Genomic DNA, 20,707 nt, shown 5'->3' on the forward strand with positions numbered 1-20,707 from the left:
GTTGATGTGTTTGGAGACGACCCCACCCAAGTGCAGAGTTTTTACTTTAGAAAAGGCTACTAATGAGGGTGCCTAGGTGGCTCAGTCAGTTAAGAGTCTGACTCTTAATTTCCGCTCTGGTCATAATATCAGGGTCCTTGGATCCAGCCCTGCTTCGGGCTCCAAGCTCAGCGCAGAGTCTGCTTAAGATTCTGTCTCTCCCTCTGCCTCTCCCTCTGCTCAGCTCTCTCTCTCTCTCTCTCTCAAATAAATAAGTAAATAAATCTTAAAAAAAGAAAAAGAAAATGCTACTAGTGGCAAGCAACATGTGTTTGGTATGTTTCATCACTGCCTCTAAGTGCTTTAGTATTACAAAGAATAGGGAAAACCATTTTGATCTTTTCTATGCTAAAAATTCATAATATTGAGAAAACACTAAACTGAGAATGTTTACAAAAGAAACTTGGGGAAAAGTGCCCTCCATAGAGTAAGTAATAAATATTTGTTGGGTTGATTTTTATTTAGAGAAAAGTGCTTTTTCATTTTTGGCTAATCTCTTCTGAGAATTCTATTTATATAAAGAATAGATTTATTTTTGCTGTGCCAACAGTTTTGTATAGATTTCTATGCCTTTGCTTCTGATTAACCTCATGCTAATATGAAATCTTAAATTTATTTGATATTTTCTATCTCATGATGGAAACACTGATTTACAGCTGCAACATCCAAAAAAATAATCATTTTATGATTCCCTTCTAGTTAGGTAATGAAAATACATCCCACTGGTAATAAAGTACAAGATTGCCTTAAGTGGTCTCTGGAGGATACAGTTGTGTTTTTCCAGTCTGTTAATCTGATTATATCATCTATATTGCTGGCTCCAAAAAAGGGAAAAGAAATAAGGTTCAAATTAAGTTAGGAGAAAAGGACAACTCTTTTTACAAATACAATCTTGAATGGAAAAGACTTGCTACAAAGGATTATAAAGAAATAGGCATACAATGGCAAATAAAGGGATGAATTATACATACACACACATATATAATATATATATATAATATGTAGTAATGTATAATGCATCCATTCAATTGATATACTTGAATATATAAGTAGTAATGTGTACATATAATATAATGTATGTCTCTCTCTATATATATACACACACATAACCCATCCCTTTATTTGATGTTGTATGTTTGTATGTCTATCATTTTGTATGTATTTTATTTTTAAAAAGATTTATTTATTTATTTTAGAGGGCGAGAGAGCATGAGCAGGAGGGGCAGAGGGAGAGGGAGAGAGAATCCCAAGCAGACTACATGCTGAGCTCAGAGCCCAATGCAGGGCTCAATCTCATGATCCTACAATCATGACCCTGCAAATCACCACCTGAGCCAAAACCTTGAGTCATCTTAACCCACTGTGCCACCCAGGTGTCCACAGTTTGTGTCTATTTTAAACAAATGGTGTCAGGAATATTCACCCAAATGTTAATAGAAGTTGCCTGCAGATGGCAGAATTCCAGGCAATTTTAATTTTTTTTTCTTCAGTCTGTCCTGAGTTTTTTTTTTTTCACAAGTGTGTATATTTTTACAAAAACAATAAGAGATTTTTCCAAAACAAAAACCCAGAAATTTTGATTACAGATAGTAAACTACTTTCCACTCCAGATTCTACATCAATCAAACAAGAAGCACACACTGAATCGGCTGTGTGCCCAGCACAGAGATGCGGTACCATGTTTGCTTCCAACCCCTGGTCTTTCTTCATGAGTTCCACAGCCAATTCAGCAGCAACATTTGTTAGCAAGTTACTATCCTCATGTCTTCCCAAAACATCATTTTTAGTTTTTATAGAAACAAAAACCGGGGCATGTGGGTGGCTCCGGTGGTTAAGAGTCTGCCTTTGGCTCAGGTCATGATCCTGGAGTCCCAGGATTGAGCTCCACATCAGGCTCTGCGTTCAGCTGGTGGAGAGTCTGCTTCTCCCTCTCCCTCTGCCCCTCCCCGCCCCACGCACACGAGCGCGTGCGCACATGCTCTCTCTCTCTCTCAAATAAATAAAATCTTAAAAAAAAAGAAACACCATCTTCCTGTTTTCATAATTAATTTGCTTATGTAACATTTAATCCAATTATAACAATTACAATAATAAGTACAACAGGTTGGTAAGCACTAATTAAAACTCCACTTAATAGGAGCAGAAGTATGTGGGTGGCTTAAGCTAGTTTCCCCAGGAGACACACTGAAATGAAGATTTGGGTACAGGAAGTTCATTGATAATTGTTGTCAGGAACAGCACACATACAGAAGTGAAGTGGAAAAAGCCCATAATTGGACAGAGGGAGATCTGCAATGTGCTAACAGTCCAGGGGCCAGCCAATTCCTGGAGGAGCTCTGGAGCTGAGATGGCTCTTCACGTTGTTTCAAAACAATGCCAGGACCGGGGCGCCTGGCTGGCTCAGTCGTTCAGCGTCTGCCTTCGGCTCAGGTCATGACCCCGGGGTCCTGGGATCGAGTCCTGCATCGGCTCCTTGCTCAGCGGGGAGCCTGCTTCTCCCTCTCCCTCTGCCTGTTTGTGCGTGCTCGCTCTCTCTCCCTCAAATAAATAAATAAAATCTTAAAAACAAAAAATAATGCAAGGACCTTTAGGCTCCTATATCCACTAACTAAAGTCCCGCCCCAGGACTTGGGGGTCACCTTAGGTGAGGAATCTTCCCTCTCCCAAGGGCCATTCCTGGTGAGGGATTCAGCTGTGAGCCCCTGACTCCCCAACATTCCTAACAGTTGAAAGAACAGTGTCTCAGTCCTGTGGGGTGGTAAATCTGGGGAGCATGCCCCAGCAACCACCACAGTCCATACTGACACCACTCATTACTTCATGTAACGTAATTCTCCATAGGGGAACAATTTTTTTTTTAAATTTATTTATTAGAGAGAGAGAGAGTGAGAGAGAGAGCACAAGAGGGGGTAGGGTTAGAGGGAGAAGCAGACTCCCCGCCGAGCAGGGAGCCCGATGTGGGACTCGATCCCGGGACTCCAGGATCATGACCTGAGCCGAAGGCAGTCGCTTAACCAACTGAGCCACCCAGGCGCCCCCATAGGGGAACAATTCTTACGGGTGTTGTTTCCTGTAAAGTTTTACAAGAGCAAAGTTAATGGAGCAAACTCTATCTGCCACCATTGCAGCTCATTCCAAGGCCACATCTGATATTGTCTCCTCTCTACTTCTCATTCTAGATTCCTCTTGACCTCCTCTAACACCTCTGCACCCCCAGGTGTCTTAACCTCGTTAAGGTGACACAGACCTTCATCCCTAAGTGGTCTGAGTCCCCTGTCACCATACCCTTCTTGGACCGTGGAAGTTACACTTGTCCATTTATCACTAAAACTGAACAGAAGAGTACCAGGAGACACCCCAGTGCTTCTGGGTGTGAAACATACTCTTTCCTACTTCAGTTGTGTAAAATATGCACTGTTTTCTTCTGATTAGTAGGTTCAATTAACCCCCTAGTATGTTGATTCTTTTCTTTTCTACTAATCTATTGGCAGGAGGTGCCCTAAGTGACCGGACAGCATTTATAGCTCCAAGTTTGGTGGGACTCATAATAAGCTTCCTCGTGGAGGCACTCCCCTTTGAGAACCAGGACCTCCAGATGCTCAAAACCTAGAATTGAGAGGATGAGAAGTGCAAACTCCCCCAAGTAGGTTGCTGAGGGCAAAGGCAAATGGTGGCCAGTTGGACTTCTACCCATTGGTTTCATATCCCATGTAGTCAGGCTACCTTCTGGAGATGTGGTAGTATAGCAGGCCGTTGATTTAGTGTGCATACTGCGTCCTGGAGTACAAGGTTCCATATTTACATAGTATCATCTCCAAGCTGACACATCAACTGCACTTCAAAAGGCCATTCTATACTCTCTGACATCAGCAGCTTCTGGATGATGTGGTGTGTGAGGAGTCCAGTGGATCCTATAGTAATGCACTTGTATTACTGGAAAGTGAGTATCTCAGTCTGAAGTGATGTTACATAGATTCTAGGTTGGTGATAAAAATGCTTAGACTCTCAGATAGCATTGCCAGCTGAGGCTCTGTAGACAGAAAAGCAAATTTATGTCCAGAATATGTTTGATTCCAGTAAAGATCAATCAACTTGTCACCAAGTGTCTGATCGGTCTCCCCTGAGGGATGATGCTGCATCAGAAGTGGAACTTGGTGCTGAGCTGACACCAAGCTGAGCTGAGCTGAACTCAACTCTTGCTGGCAGGTGGACATTTGACCTTGGTAAGTGGAAACCCATCACGTGGGGCCCATGCATGCCTTCCATTGCTGCCATAGTAGCTGTTTGGTTCCCGAGCCAGTGTGGCAACACCAGGGTGGCTGCTTGCCGAGGTCACCTGGCATCAACTAGCCAGGCCATTTTGTCCACTGGGGTGTCATGTGCCTCCTCCATAGTGGATGTTTTCCGGTGGGCGTCAGCACAAAATACAAAGATATTCACACTTCACGCCCCTTCCGTAGGTTCAACCACATGCTTTTCCCTTAGACGCCTCCTTCCTGATCTTCCAAACTGCTTTCTTCCACGTCCCTGCCCTATCAGCTTAACCATTTGGCACTCTTCATGGGTTTAATGTGTATTCTTATCTTGGGCAATCTCTCTTACACAAAGTTAATGACGAGGTGCACTAAATGAAACTCTCTCCAATGGATTTCCCCTCACTAACGTCTTTTACGATCACCCCTGAGTTGGACTAACAATCCTATTCTGTGAAAAATAAAAAGGCAAGCCACAGACTGTAGAAAATACCAGCAAATAATGTATCTGACTAAGGCTTGTATCAAAAATGTACAAAGAATTTTCAAAACTCGACAATAAGAAAACAAACAACCCAATAAAAAACGGGAAAAGTCTTAAATAGACACTTCACCAGAGAAGATATTCAGATGGCAAATATGCACATGAAAAATGCTCAATATCATTCGTCACTGGGGAAATGCAACTTAAAATCACAGTGAGAAACCACTACGCACTCATTAGAATGATGTTAGAATAGTTTGTGAGGATATAGAGAAACTAAAATCTGTACATTGTTTGTGGGAAGGCAAAGTAGCATAGCCGTTTTGGAAAAGAGTTGGGCATCTTTTAAAGTTAAACATAGGGGCGCCTGGGTGGCTCCGTTGTTAAGCATCTGCCTTCGGCTCAGGTCATGATTCCAGGGTCCTGGGATCGAGCCCCGCATCGGGCTCCCTGCTCGGGGGGAAGCCTGCTTCTCCCTCTCCCACTCCCCCTGCTTGTGTTCCCTCTCTCGCCGTGTCCCTCTCTGTCAAATAAATAAATAAAAATTAAAAAAAATAAAGTTAAACATATACTTACCATATGACCCAACAATTCCACTCCCAGATATTTACCCAAGAAGAAAATAAAGACATAAGTTTGCACAAAAAATTTACGTACATGTTTACAGCATCTTTATTAATAATCACCTAAAATTGGAAACACCCAAATGTCCTTCACTTGGTGAATAGATGAACAAACTATAATGATTCATACAACAGAATACTATTCAGCAATTTTTAAAAAATGAACCATTATAGAAGCAAGAACATGGAAGAATCTGAAATTTGTTAATGTTACAGATTCAAAAGGCTACCCACCACATAATTCCATATAGGACATTCTGGAAGAGGCGGAAGTGTAGAAGTAGAAAACAAATCAGTGGTTGCCAGGGGCTGAGGGTGGAGGCAGAGGTGAGTAAAAAGGGGCAGCACAAAGAAATTTTGGGGGGATCAGAGTGGCCCTGCATCTTGATGTTGGTGGTGGGTCACGACTATATGCATTTGTCAAAAGTCATAGAACTGTATACCAGAAACAATGGATTTTATTGCATACAGTTTATTTTAAAAAGCCTAGAGATTTTGGGGTGCCTGGGTGGCTCAGTCGTTAAGCGTCTGCCTTTGGCTCAGGTCATAATCCCAGGGTCCTGGGATCGAGCCCAGCATCAGGCGCCCTGCTTGGCGGAAAGCCTGCTTCTTCCTCTCCCACTCCCCCTGCCTGTGTTCCCTCTCTCTGTGTCTCTGTCAAATAAATAAATAAAATCTTTAAAAAAAATAAAAAATAAAAGCCTAGAGATTTCCAGTTAAATATCAGTTGATGCATTTGCTGGCAATAATCAACTATTTGATCTTTTCCTGAAAACCAGCATCTTTAAATTTATAGCTATATAATATAGACCATCTGTTTTAAAATAGCTTTCTTATGATGTCACTTTTTAAAATTGATATGTCTAGAAATGTATACTAGGAAAAAAATTAGACGACCTCAAAGAGCATGTGTTAAATTGTATTTTTTTTTTTCCCCTTTCATAGCTGGAAACACACAATTAAGGGACAGATATAGAGAAAAATCTCTTTCATTTGTGAAACTGTCAAACTCTCCAGCACCAAACCCACCCAGAATACAGCAGGAGGCTGAGAACACAGCCTCCCCGCCGAGCAGGGCCCCCTGTGTTTATGAGCGCCTGACTCCATGGGGAGTACGTGTCTGGGGGGACTCTCACACAACCACCGGGCTCCTCACAAGGTGAATGATGTTAGGACTCCTTCACGAGCCTGGGGACTGGGTCTGGGGCTGAGACACTGGTTGCTGGCAATAGGGCCCATTTCGTTGCTTCTTAGTAAACCCTTACAGGGGGGGCTTGACCTTGTTCATGTGGTACAGGTGCCCTTTTGTCCTCTGCTTGTTCTTGCTCATCAACAGGAAAAGTCCCACTCTGTATCCTATTACATTAGGAAGGCCTCACAGAGCAATGGGACCACAGAAAGAGTCCTCCTCAACATCCCATAACTCCCATGTTGTGGCCAACTCAAGGTTAGCATTTGGCAAGGGTAGGGGGGAAGGGCAATGCATGAGGGAATCCAGGGCGCTAGTTGGGTGTCCTTGACGTGACATGACTATGAGGTCCCTAGATGGATGATCTCAAGGACAAGATCATGCAGTTTGTTTTACACTGGCCCAAGATGCTCAAAGTACACCTTGAATGCATGAAATATGTGTTGGGATTGGGAGAGAAGAACCTGCAGGTGATAAGGACCGGGTTTATTCAAGGCACGGGAAGTGAGAGTAAAAGAAGAGCACCTTATGGACTGAGAAGGAAATCTTAGAATCCCAGAACTTGGAACGGAGACAATCCTGTAAGTATTTTAGTTTGCTAAAGAGGAGTAGGTTTGGAGGTTGCTGGAGTTAAGGGAGCCAAATCAGGAGATCAGGGTACTGATTGGCTCATCACATCATTAGTTCATTTGTTCATTCATTCATACAACAAATAGTTCTTGGTGAGCATTTGTGCCAGATATTAGGCGTTGGAGCCATGGCAATGAGCATATATTTTCTGGTAAATACAGGGATGGTAGTTGGGGAGACTTAATAAGCAAGTAAGAAAAGCTCTGTAAGACAGCAATTTCAGAGTTGAGATTTCCTAGATTTTGAATCCCAGATCCAGGCACTTAATAACAATGCGACTTATAAGTTATTTAACTGATTTGTGCCTCAGTTTCCTCATTTGTCCAATAAAAATACTAAGTGCCTACTTCATAAGATTGTTGTGATTAATGTGGTAATTAGCGTAAAGTTTTATTTTATTTATTTATTTTTAAAGATTTTATTTATTTATTTGAGAGAGAGAGAATGAGAGAAAGCACATGAGGGGGGGAGGGTCAGAGGGAGAAGCAGACTCCCTGCCGAGCAGGGAGCCCGATGCGGGACTCGATCCAGGGACTCCAGGATCATGACCTGAGCCGAAGGCAGTCGCTTAACCAACTGAGCCACCCAGGCGCCCTAGTGTAAAGTTTTAGAACAGTGCCTGAAACATAGTAAGCACTCAATAACTATTAGATATTAAAAATGTAAACAGATGTATACTTTATGTCAGGTAGTGAAAAGGACTATAAAGAAAAATAATTCAGAGAGGGGGATAGAGCATGGTGGTAGGGCTGTTTTGGATCAGCTGTTGAGAGGAAGTCCTCTCTGGAGAAGAGACATATGAACAAGGACCTCAATGGTGTGAGAGAACAAGCCACACAAAGGTCTGTGGGAAGAGTATTTCAGGTAGCAGGAACAAAGGCCCTGGGGCAGGAAAGACCTTTAAGGCCTAGGAAAGGTGGTGGAGAAAAATATGCTGAAGACAATTTTTTTTTTAAGATTTTATTAATTTATTTGCGGGGGCAGAGGGAGGGGGAGAAGCAGACTCCCCGCTGAGCAGGTAGCCCAATGCCAGGCTCTATTCTGGGACTCCGAGATCATGACCTGAGCCAAAGGCAGCCGCTTAACCGATTGCACTACTCAGGCCCTCTGCTGAAGACAATTGTGATCCAATCCCTACCCCATTGTGTTCCTCCTATCTATACCTTTGGAAGACAAGCCGTCTGTGAGGCTCTGGTCACCTACAGCAGATCCTCTGTACAGGTATGTGAGATGTCTATGTGACAATTGAAAGTTTTAGAGATAGAGCAACTTCAGCTTAATGGCATGTCGTGTATGTATATATATCTACCATATCTATCTATCTATCTATCTATATGGCATGTCGTGTATATATATATATATATCTACCTAAAATGCTACTGGTCAAGGTAGAAAGTATTTACAGCTCCATGGTCATATGTCTCTGTGTGTGTATCTATCTATCTATATTTTAAACAAAGGTAAAAAATTATTTAAAATAAAATATTTTAAAGAAAAGTGATAAAGGTAATAAATTCCTATAACTATGTATTAACATCCCATTAAGACCTGGAGTAAAGGAGTAAAATGAATAAAGATTGACACTAAGTGGCACAAATAAGACTATAAATAGCTTCATGTGAATTAAGATTTTTGTCTCCAAATGAGACAGGGCAGGTTTTGCTGCCAAAGTGCTGAAAAAAAAAAAATTGGGGGGTTTTCAGTGCTTTTTGATTCTGGAATTACAAGTAAAGGATTGGGAACCTGTAATGATTTCCTCCCATGATTTCCTCGCAGGCGGCGGTGCGCCGAGCCCAGCCGGGCCCCCCCGTTTATAGGATCAGAACTCTAGGGAGCAAAAGGCAGAAGACAAAATGAAAACCAAAATGGAAAAATCTGTGTCACAAACAACCTTAGCCATTGTTTTTGAAGTATTTCCTATTTGCTAAGTATAAACTCTTCAGATGTTCTACTTGAGCCATCTTACACCTCTCCTCTCTCAGGTAGGTGCCGATCAGAAGAGTGCATGATTTTTGTAAAGGAGGAAGTTTAGAGTGGCAAGGAGCCCCTGAGGTCAGCCCAGGGCCCACACGGGGTTACACAGTTGATAGTATATATTTATGGTGCTATGTTCCCGGTGACCAGGACGACCTTGTACATAGAAGAAAACTTTGCCAGTTTTTCCCTCTATTCGGCAAATTTTGTTTCTCAGGTAAACATGTTTTGGAACAAGAGTGGGAGTTAAGCCTCAATGTTAGTGTCAGTATGAGAGTTCCCAGATAGATTGAATCTTCATAGCTCTTTGGAGCACGTAGAAATATTGCATTTATCCTCAGTAACATCTGACATCTAGAAGGTACAGATACAATAGTAATAACCTGAACAATGTTCCTCTTTCAGTGAATGTTTATTAAACCTTTAGTGTCAGAAGCTTTGAAACAATCTAAACAGCAACGGTTGTGTTAAGTTGTCTTGGTGTTAAAATGAGCTGCTGCTGTGGACCCCTAGTTCTCACGTCCGCGGGGTCCCAGCTCCTCCTCCCGGGGCTGGGGGCCGCTCGGCCCTCCGCCGCGGGGCTCCGGCCACCAGGGGGCGCTGCGGCCCCCTCTCCCGGGAGCGGCCGAGCCAGCCCGGTGGGTGTTTCTCTCCCTCTCGCGCTCTCTCCTCCCGGCCTCACATCCGGGTCTGGAGCGCGGCCGCCGCTGTCAGTGTTGGTGCGGGCGCGTCGGGGGCCGGGCCGGGGCGCAGTAAATGGCGGCGGAGGGAGGCGGAGCGGCGGCCACGCTCAGCTCAGAGCCCCCGAAACTTTAGACGCGAAGCCCCACAACTTTCCGGGAAGTGCCGCCGCTCCGGGGGCGTGGACGGAAGGGGAAGCCGAGGCGGGAAGTCTGGGGGGAAGCGGCGGGGAACCGGGGAGACTCGAACCCGCGGCGGGGGCGGTGGCGGAGTCCGCCCGTGCCTCGCGCCGCCTCGGCCCCCGCCTCCTTCCCCACGCCCTCCCCTCGGCCGCGGAGCCGGAGCCGGAGCCGCGCGCCGAGCCGAGCCCGGCACTGCGCGGGGCCTCGCAGGCGGCGGCGCGCCGAGCCCAGCCGGGCCCCCTCCTCGCGACCTCCGGGCCCTGTTGCTCGGGCGCCCCCCGCGCGCGTGAGGCCGGGGTTGGGGCTCCCCGCGGCTTCGCGGGGCGAGGAGGAAGCCGGGTCGCGCGCAGCCCCCGCCGTCCCAGGGTCGTGGGGCCAGGTCCCGGGTCTTGCATGCGGGGCGGGGCGGCCGTGAGCCGGAGGCGAAGATGGAAGGCTTAACGCTGAGCGATGCGGAGCAGAAATACTACTCGGATCTCTTCTCCTACTGCGACATCGAGAGCACCAAGAAGGTGGCGGCCAACGGGCGGGTGCTGGAGCTATTCCGGGCCGCGCAGCTGCCCAACGACGTGGTCCTCCAGGTAACGCCGCCGCTCTCGCCTCTGGACGCGTCCCGGGCTCTACCGGACGCCGACCGGTCGCTTCCCGGCGGCTCCGGCCTCCAGCTGCCCGTCTCCGGGGGTGGGGGGGGGGGGTGGGCGCTGTTTTCAGCAGCGCCGGCGGTGGGCTTGTGCCCCCGGGCTGGGGCCGCAGGTGCCCGGGCGGCCCGGATTCGCGCCGCGGTCGAGGGGGAGGGGTCGCTGTTAGAGGACAAAAGTCATGCAGGGATACGGTGGGGGTTGGGGGGCGGAGGTCTGTGTATTAATCTCTGAAGAGCCTGAGTCCAGTATCTCTCGGCTGCGCCTCAGAATCTGTTTTTCAGTACTGGAAGAGCAACTTCAGATGAAGGATCTTGGATTGCGACCATGTCTTTGAATGTTAGATGCTGGTATATAACATAACTCTTCGGATCCTGCAGGGTAGTAAAGTTATCGGTATAGGTAAAAAGACGCCACAAAGTGGGTTTTGTAGGAATCGAAGAAGCAGTTTTCTTAAGGAAGCTTGAATTCTTGGGGAGATCAAAAATTTGAATTTATAGCTAGTAGTTTGCAAGTAGATCTGTATGAAAAGAACTTGTAATTAACTATAGAACCTGTGGCTGATGTAAACTGGACGGTTTTCGATTGGCATTCGGTAACATTTGGTGGAACTCGTGGGTTCGGGTTGGGAGGTAAGTACTGAGTAGCTGAAGTCAAACGTGCGTATTTGCCTTAGTCAGATCTGTAGCACTAGAGGAGCACGCCCAGTAAATTTTAAGCTTTCTCTATCACATCTGTTTTTAAAATAGGTTTCCTAGAAGTTCTTATCTAATGTATGTGGTGAACATTATTGGTACTCTGTTTAATGATTCATAGTTGCTAGTCTGTCTGAGCAGCGTATCAGGAGCAGGTTTTAAGCTTTCATCTTTATGATGATCCAAGCCACTTACCCACATCTCCAAAACTTAAAGCCATATGCGTGGGTATAATGTAGTATACTGCAGAGAGCACTGAATCAGGAGTTTTGAGACCTGGGTCTTTAACCCCATTTTGTTGTTCACTAGCAGTGGGACTTTGGCCCAGGCACTTCCACTCTTCAAGTGTAAATGTGCTCATCTAAAGAATGAGAGTCAGGTTCCTTCTAACAAAAATTCTGGAAGTATAAAAATGTCCACAAAGGTCTCTGTTTTAGAAGTTGCCTGTGCATTAGCTATGACTAAGTCGAACGAGTTCTGTCTTTTTGCATAATCTTGTGTGTTTTATATTGCTTTTTTAAAAATCTTGGGAGGAAAAGTTGGTGTCTTAGATATGAAGAGCTAGGAGTCTCAAATTCATGCTGTTGTAAAGGGACAAAAATTAAATATTTTAGGCTTTGCTGGCCACAAACAGTGTCTCTCCAATATTCTTTGTTTTTGTTTTTGCCACCCTTTAAAAATGTAAAAACTGTTCTTAACTCAGGGGATATGAAACAGGGCCTATAGTTTGCTGACCCTGGCCAAGGAATGGTGGTGGCAGCGTGGGGTCCCATGCTCACCTCATATGGCTTTGGAGTTAGACTTTTAGAGGTCTGGTCATAACATGCTCATTAATGCTATTGCCCTTTTTTGTAGCAATAGCAAAACATACTTTCAAGTCATTTAGGAACTACAATTAAGGCAGAACTTCCCAAGTTTTATTTCGGTTTATGTTTTTGGGGTGGGGGGAGGTGAAATAAACTGACTTTCGTATTTTTTTTTTCTTTTGGTGCCGGAAGACTTTCGGACTTTTAGTGTTTTTTTAGGATAGACAAATGAGCATTAATTAACCTTTGCTTGAAATATGTTTAATCAAGTTATTTTTATGTTTTGCTCAGTTTTATTAACATTCAAAAATAAATTTCAGTTGCCTTTCAGTATAAAGAAAGGGCTTAAATAGCAGAAATATTCAGGATTCAGTTACAAGTTAGAAGCTGTCGGAGCTTGCTGAAGCAGAACTCTTACAGTAATATGTACCAAATAGTATTTTGGGTATCTTGAAGGCAGTTTACATAAAAATCGGTCTAAGACATAAAATGTGAGACAAAAAGGGACTACAGATTTAGTTCTCTTAAGAGAGTTTGGGATTGTCTGAAAACACAGCCACCTGTTGCTTTCTAAGTGGGAAACATTTGGGTCAACTCGAATATATTGAGTTAGCTACTTAACTGGCGTAGGCATTTGCAGGGCATCGAAAGAGGAGTAAGAATCTCTCCAGGACTTTGTAAACTATAGGGATACACATGTGTAACATAAAGCACCATGTGAATGTGTAGGAGAGGGTTAGGGTTGACTTAATTGAGATGGACTTTAAATTAGTTTGGAGGGAGGGCAGTGGGATGGAGGACTTCCCGACAGAAAAAAAGACATGACAAAAGGTAGAAAGCGTAGGAGACTTTTCAAGTAGTAGCAGATTGTTAGGTTTTGCTGAAGCTGGAGTATGTCTTGGGGACAATGGAACATAGAGTTAGAAAGAAACCACATTATATTAAGAAAGACCCTAAAGAAAACACAGAAGATTTCATATTTCAGTAGGCAATGGAGACTCATTGTTGGTTTTTGACCTAGAGTGAGGAAGAGGAGAGTTGGGGGAAACAGGCTAGTGCGGTGGTCTGGAACAGATGCTGGGTAATGGGCATCCAAACCCGGGTGACAGCTGTAGAATAGGAAACAGATCTGGATGAACAGGTCAGGTCTGAGTTACTGAAGGGCTGCTGGGTAGACACTATGTGAGGTGCTTTGTTGGATAATGTTTAGTTGAGGCCAGATTATCAAGGCTGGGTGGAGAGCTTTGAACTAATTGTAAAGGTAACAGGGAGGTGTAGTTTAAGAGAAATGACTCATAAAAGCTGTGCTTTACAAGACCTTTAGGAGATCAGTGCAACAGGAGTTAGAGGGAAGAAGCTGGAGATGAATTTGGGGACCCATTCTCTGTTGCATGTATGAAGTGGTGAGGAACTGGGTCATGGTGCTCAGAGGCAGGAGTGGGGGGCATCATGTGGGAAGGATGATTTTGCCTCCCCGGGGGCGTTTGGCACTGTCTGGAAATCTTTTTCGTTGTCATAACTTGCAGAGAAGGAGCAGTTCTACTGGCATCTAGGGGAGAGAGGCCAGCGATGCCGCTAAACATCCTGCAATGCACAGGACAGCCCCTACAACAAAGATTTATCTGGGCCCAAATGTTAGTCAGTGGTGCTGAGATTGAGAAATCCTCACCGGACTCTGGCGGTAACAGCGGGACCAAAAATGAGGCTAGAAATTATGAAGGTAGACTTGATGGGCCTGGGTTACCTGGTGATATTTACATGAGGGAAGAATAGAGCAAGGATTGGTCTCTGTTGGACACCACTCACCACTTAGAAAAGGGGCAGGAAGAGAGCCCAATTTTAAAAAAGATACTGGCGAGTTTGATTTCTGGCATTTTGAGATGGCAGTGGAAGTCTCTAGGAGATAGTTGGAAACTCATGGACATTTGTCCACACCGAGTACTTGTTATGACAGTGAAATTCAGTTATTTGGGTCTCTTCCTCTGCCTTTCTCGCCTAAGTATCTCAGGGGTAGGGGAGGCCAGCTTCTTACACTGGGAGCGTGCATGTACACATCAGGGCTTTGACTGATTTAGTAGTTTTCAGCATTTGTTAATGAAAGTCATGAGAAGGTTGAGTCATCTGGGGGAATGAGTAGAGAGAACAAAGAACAGAGGGCCCAGAACTGAAGGAGGAAGGAGCTGGTATATATTGAGTGCGTGTTATGTTCCTTTTACTGGGAAGTCATCTTCATGCAAGAACTCACTTGATCCTTACAAGAACCCGGTGAAGTGGGTGTTGTTTTTATTTATTAACTAGGAATGTGATAGGCAGAGAAGTTAAGTAATTTGTTAGTGAATAAAGCATCTCTCCTTTACCATTATTCCTTGCTACCTTTCAGCTTTTTCCTACTTTCACTCTTCATGTGATTGGTTTGCCCATAGTTCTTCTGAAGAATAGAGATTTAAGATTGTTTGATTTTGAGTTATGTATGGATTCCCTTCATTACATAGTGAATAGTTTTATGTATGATGCTGCCTTGAGACACAGCCACTTAAGAGAAATAGGAAGATTCTTGTAGTTGATATCCTGTGCACACAGAGACACTTATATTACAACTGTCAGACAGGCATCTTAAAGTATACTCATTACACTGGTTTTGGAATAGTAGAGTAAGACTTGTGCTGAGTTTAAGGGTTTGTTTTTGGAGACAGTGTGTCAGTAGACAAAGTGAATGAGCTAAAGCTTTATGGAATTATGCTCCACAACAGAGAGGAACAGGACTGGGTGGAGAAAAATTTGGCTCATAGGATTTAATCATGAGGAATTTTGCTCTTTGCTGAGCAAAAAATATTTATTGGCTTAAAAATCAGAAGTAATTTTTTTTTAAGATTACGGAAGGTATGCTACTACACTAATGATTATGTTTTCTTAGCTTTTACTTAAAGCCTCTATTTTGGGAAATGTTTAAAATTTCATATAGACTTTGAGTGCATAATAGCTTGATAAAAGGTTCTAGTACTAACAGTTCTTTCATTGAAGGTTATAACCAGTGTACCTCTACTCACCCCTAAAAGCTTGGATCTGTTAGGTCATTGGTGTTGAACAACATCTCAGTAGAATATTTGAATAACAAGTTAATTTAATGGGTGAAAAATGACAACAATGAAATATAAACCATTTTGTCTTTCTCTTGAATTTGTTCAATTATAATCCACTCATTAGTGATAATATTAAAATAGGGAAGCAGAGCCTCATTTGTTCGTTGAAAGTTATAAATTTAATACAAGTAAATGTCAGGTTTGTTATTCTGGAGTAGTAATTTCTTTTTTATTTGTCATTTCTGAATCACTAAAATAATTACAACAAACTACAAAACTAATCTTGCCTTAATCAAACATTTTGTATACACAATTGAAAAACATATCATACTGTTTGTGAGAGAAGTCATACTTAATGGCTTTCATATTTACTTTTTAAATTTCTTTTTCCTATATCATATCATACTAGTTTTAGTCTTTTGTTTTTCTTTTTAAATTAATGACCCAGAGTTAGAGTCTCAGTATTTGGGGAACTCATGCTCAGCATTTTGATGGAGCTGTAAGAGAGAGACTGGTAATAAGGAGCACTAAACATGGGAGGCAAGTTTCAGTCCTGTCTTTAGCTAGCCTCGTGACCTTGAACAGATCACCTAATGTCTTGGATTTTCGTTCTCACAGCCTGAAGTGATTGGATTGGGTTTTTCAATTAAATGTGTTAATAGTGTCGAAATGGCCCCTCTAGCCAGCCACACTTAAGAACATAGCACAGTCTTGAAATTAGTTGCTTCACAGTTTTAACACATTGATTTGTAACATTCTTTTGGAGATTTGAGGAGAATTTCAGCCTGGAATGCTGAAGTGACTCTCTCTCTCTACACACACACACACACACGCAGGAACTAATGAAAGGGCTGTAAGGTCTGTGGTTCCTAATTCTTCAGATATTTGGCAGTGAAAATTTGAAATGGGTGATAAGACGTGGCATTTCTCATCTTTTCCTTCATATATGTTTCATTTTCTGTAGCCTTTCCTGTGATAGAAATATCTTTATTCATCTTTTCCCTCCTTTACTTCTATATAAAGAATCTATGTCTGACGGGTTTCATATATAGGCATGACATAAAAGTCAGGATGTAATAAGAACTTTGGCTCAGAAATCTTTTTTTAAGTTCATACCATCCACTAAGTTTCATTGAGATTTAGTAAATTATAGGACTTAGGCCTTTAAAAAATACTATATAAAATAACTATATTTTAAGATTTTATTTATTTGAGAGAACGAGAGAGAGAACGTGAGCAGTGGGGAAAGACAGAGGGAGAGGGAGAAGCACACTCCCTGCTGTGCAGGGAGCCCGATGCGGGGCTCGATCCAGGATCCAGGATCATGACGTGAGCTGAAGGCAGACACTTAACTGACTGAGCCATTCAGGCACCCCCCAAAATACTGTATCTTTTCTTCATTTTGTTTCAAGAACTAACTTTATGTTGAATTTGAGTCTGCCTTGTTAAATGATGAAGCCAGAATTTATTAGATTATGTATCTTCTAACTCTTTTGGATTGCAGTTTCCTTTGAAATTCTGGTGCACATACTAGACATCTGCTTAGAAAACACAGTTCACAAAATTGTGCATATAGTTTGAGGTTGCTAGCCTTCCTCCAATTTAGTCAGGCTCATCCCATGGACCTCTACATTAAGAAAGTTTTGAGGAAGAGCAGACCTGTGAAGTGCTAAACATAATGTCTTTCTTAAGTTAGTTTTGTATATTTTCATGAATACTTCTTGATGGCTACTATTTATATTCAGGCAAGTATGTGTATGTGTGTGTGTATGTATATATATATGTGTGTGTGTGTGGTAAAAAATCAGAAATCTTTCCTGCCTTCATAGATTATGTTAACGTTAAGAAGGAAAAGAACTGTGTACATTGAGAATCATTGCAAACTCCAAGGACCTACTTAGTTGTAAGGGAAGGTTCCTCTGAGAAGACATGGACAGAGATAAGGGAGCGAGAATGAGATGTTTCACAAAGAGGGAAAGCATGTGAAGGGCCTGAAGCTTGAAGAGCTTAATGTGTTTGAGGAAATGAAAAGCTGGAGCACCTTGTTGGGGGGGGATGGACATGGTAGGACAAGGTCCACATACTGCAGGACCTTGTACATAGCAATAAGGAGTTTGGATTTGAAAAAATGAACAGTTTTTAGTAAGGGAATAGCATCATCTGAATTACGTTTTTTAAAGATTACCCTGCCATGTAGAGAAGAGAATACCAGGGCAAACAGAAACAGATTGGCCAGTGGATATACAGTAGCTCAGAGAGGAGATAATAATGGCTTAGATTAGTGAGGTGGCAGTGGGATTGAGAAGAGTGGACATATTTGAGATATTTTGAGGCAACAAAAATAGGAGGACATGATAATGGATTGGATACGGAACATAAGGGAGAAGGGAGAACTCAAAGATATTGCTGGAAGTCACCATTATTGGATGGCTGAAGAGGTTTTGTTTTGTTTTGTTTTTGCTTTTGTCAGTCATAGGTTCTCAGAATCCTGTAAGACTGTCAGGTAGGCCTCTACCAGGGAGGATCAAAGATACTTGGCTTGGAGATGTCAATTTCAAGATTATAAATGTATTATTAGTGATACTTAAAAGCCATGAAAACAGATGAAATTAGGGAGGAAGAGAAGGAAGAGACTATAGAGAGGAAAGAAGGACTGACTAGAAATAGAACCCTGAGGAGTGCAGCATATTTCTAAGTTGGGTAAACTGGAAGGCCTCTAGGAAGGAGGCTAAGAAGGACAGTCAGAGTGGTTATAGGGAAATTGGGAATGTATATTGGATGATGTCATGGATCCTAAGTAATGCAAGTATTTCAAGAAAAGAATAGTTAACTGTATTGAGTTTGGCTGAGAAGTTGAGAAGATGTGGGCAGAAATATGGCCATTGGTTTGGTAGTCTAAAGGTCATCAGTAACTTTGATGAGCCAGTTTCATGGACTGGCAGAGGTGGAAGCCAGATTTGAGTGACTTGAGGGATACCTGAAGGCCCAGGAATTAGAGATAGGGTGTATAGATAGCTTTTTAAAGAAGTTTGCAGATGAAAGGAAATAGACATGGGGTAGAAGCTAGAGGTATATGAGGATATAAAGGAAGCCTTTTTTTTTGTTTATTTTTTGAGTATAAAAAATACTGCAGCATGATTTTAGTTGTTAGGATTAACAAGGGAAGAAAGGAGGATGAGGAGAGAGGGTATTGAAAAAGCGAGATTGTTCAGAATCCTGACTGGACAAGATGGTCTTAACAGAAGAGGGATCCCTTCCTCAATTTTGAAAGGGGAGACGAAGGAAGAACCTGGATATAGAACCAAGCAGGTATAGATTCAGTGGAGGAAAGTTAGGATAGCCTAGCCTAACGGTTTCTACTTTTTTTTTTTTTTTTACAAACTGAGGCAAGATGAACAGTTTAGTAGTGGGAACAATCTGAATATGGAAGTAACAAAAAATCTATTCACAGTAGGCTCAACAAGAATAAATATTTAGGAATAAATTTAACAAAAGATGAGGCACCTAGCTGGCTCAGTTGGTACAGCATGCAACTCTTGATCTTGGGGTTGTAAGTTCCCTAGAGGAGCCAAAACAATTTTGAAAACAAATAAAATAGAAGGTTTGCCCTACCTAATTTTAAAATTTACTATAATCTACAGTAATCAAGACAGTGTGATTGGTATAAGACTAATAAGCATGAGGGACGCCTGGGTGGCTCAGTTGGCTAAGTGCCTGCCTTTGGCTTGGGTCATGATCCCAGGGTCCTGGGATCAAGTCCTGCGTCTGGCTCCTTGCTCAGTGGGGAGCCTGCTTCTCCCTCTGCCTGCCTCTCTCTCTCTCCCCCTCTCTCTGACAAATAAATAAAAATATTTTTAAAAAATGAAGTTGTTGCCCATCAGGAAAAAATTAAAAGAAAAGACTAAGCATGAAAATTAATAGAACAGAAATGAGAGTCTAGAAATGAACCCTTAACATTTTATGATCACCTGGTTATTGAAAAAGTGCCAGGACAGTTTAATGGGGGAAGGGTAGTCTTCAACAAATGGTGCTGGGACAGTTAGATATCTGTATGTTTAAAAAAAATGGACTTGGACATATTATTGTGTCTACTTCACACCATATACAAAAATTATCTCAAAGTAGATCATAGACTTAATTATAAAATCTAAAAGTAAAAAAAAAAAATCTAAAACTAAGAAGTCTAGGAGACATTAGAGAAAATCTTTATGACCTTGTGTTAGGCAAAGTTCTTAGATGACACCAAAAGCATGAATCATAAAAGAAAATACAAATTAGACTTCATTAAAATGCTTAAAAACTTTAGCACTTCAGAGGTTACTTAAGAAAGTAAAAAGACAAGCCACGGATTGGCAGAAAGTAGTTGCGTATTACAAACATGGTAAAGGTCTTTAATCTAGAATATATATAAAAAAATTTTACTACCCAGTTAAAAGAAAAAAGCCCAATAAAAAATGAGCAAAAGATTTTAATAGATATTTCACCAAAGGAGACAGTATGAATGGCCAATAAGCATATGAAAAGGTGTTCAGCATTATTAGTCATTAAGGAAATGCAGATTAAACCACAATGATGCTGTCACACACCCACTGGAATGAGTATAATTTTTTTTTTTTTTAAAGATTTTATTTATTTGACAGAGAGAGACACAGCGAGAGAGGGAACACAAGCAGGGGGAGTGGGAGAGGGAGAAGCAGGCTTCCTGTGGAGCAGGGAGCCCGATGCGGGGCTCGATCCCAGGACCCTGAGATCATGACCTGAGCCAAAGGCAGACGCGTAACGACTGAGCCACCCAGGCGCCCCATGGAATGAGTATAATTAAAAAGACTGACATTACATGGTATTGTGGAGAAACTGGAGCCCTTATACACTGCTCTTGGAAATGTAAATGGTATAGCCATTTTGGAAAACAGTTTGGCTGTTTCTTAAAAAGTTACACATAAGCTTATCATATGAATTAGCAAGTCCACTCCTGGGGATCTACCCAAAAGAAATGAAAATGTGTACACACGAAGAATTGTAAATGTCTGTTAGTAGCATTATTTACAGCAGTCAAAAATTGGAAAACAATCCAGCTGTCCATCAAATGGTTAATGGATACATAAAATATGGTATATCCATACAATGAAATACAATTCTGTAACAAAAAGGAACAAATTACAAAATACTACAACAAAGATGAATGTCAAAAACATGATAAGTGATAGAAGCCAGATACAAAAGAGTACATATTGTGTGGTTGCATTTATACGAAATGTCTAGAAAAGGCTTATCTATACAGAATAGTGGTTACCTGAGGCCAGGGTAGGAGTGGAAACACTGGAGGAAAACATTTGGGGTGATGGTAAAGTTCTAACATTGGATTGTGGTGATGATGCACGACTCTATGAATTTTCTTAAAATTCAGTGAATCATGGTTAGATGATTACCATG

General features: G+C 42.3%; 1 protein-coding gene across 5 annotated transcripts in view; it reads left to right on the forward strand.

The window, feature by feature from the left end:
- Positions 1-10,204: 10,204 nt before the first annotated feature.
- REPS1 (RALBP1 associated Eps domain containing 1) overlaps positions 10,205-20,707 on the forward strand; it is an 86,985-nt gene continuing 76,482 nt past the window's right edge. For all 5 annotated transcript variants that reach the window (XM_021693074.1, XM_021693075.1, XM_021693076.1 and 2 more), the window contains exon 1: positions 10,205-10,636. In XM_021693074.1, coding sequence (XP_021548749.1) covers positions 10,484-10,636 — 153 coding nt within the window. In that variant the 5' untranslated portion in view covers positions 10,205-10,483. The remainder of the gene's footprint in view (positions 10,637-20,707) is intronic.

Source organism: Neomonachus schauinslandi, chromosome 8 (assembly GCF_002201575.2).
Source record: "Neomonachus schauinslandi chromosome 8, ASM220157v2, whole genome shotgun sequence".
In the NCBI taxonomy this organism is placed as follows: Eukaryota; Metazoa; Chordata; class Mammalia; order Carnivora; family Phocidae; genus Neomonachus; species Neomonachus schauinslandi.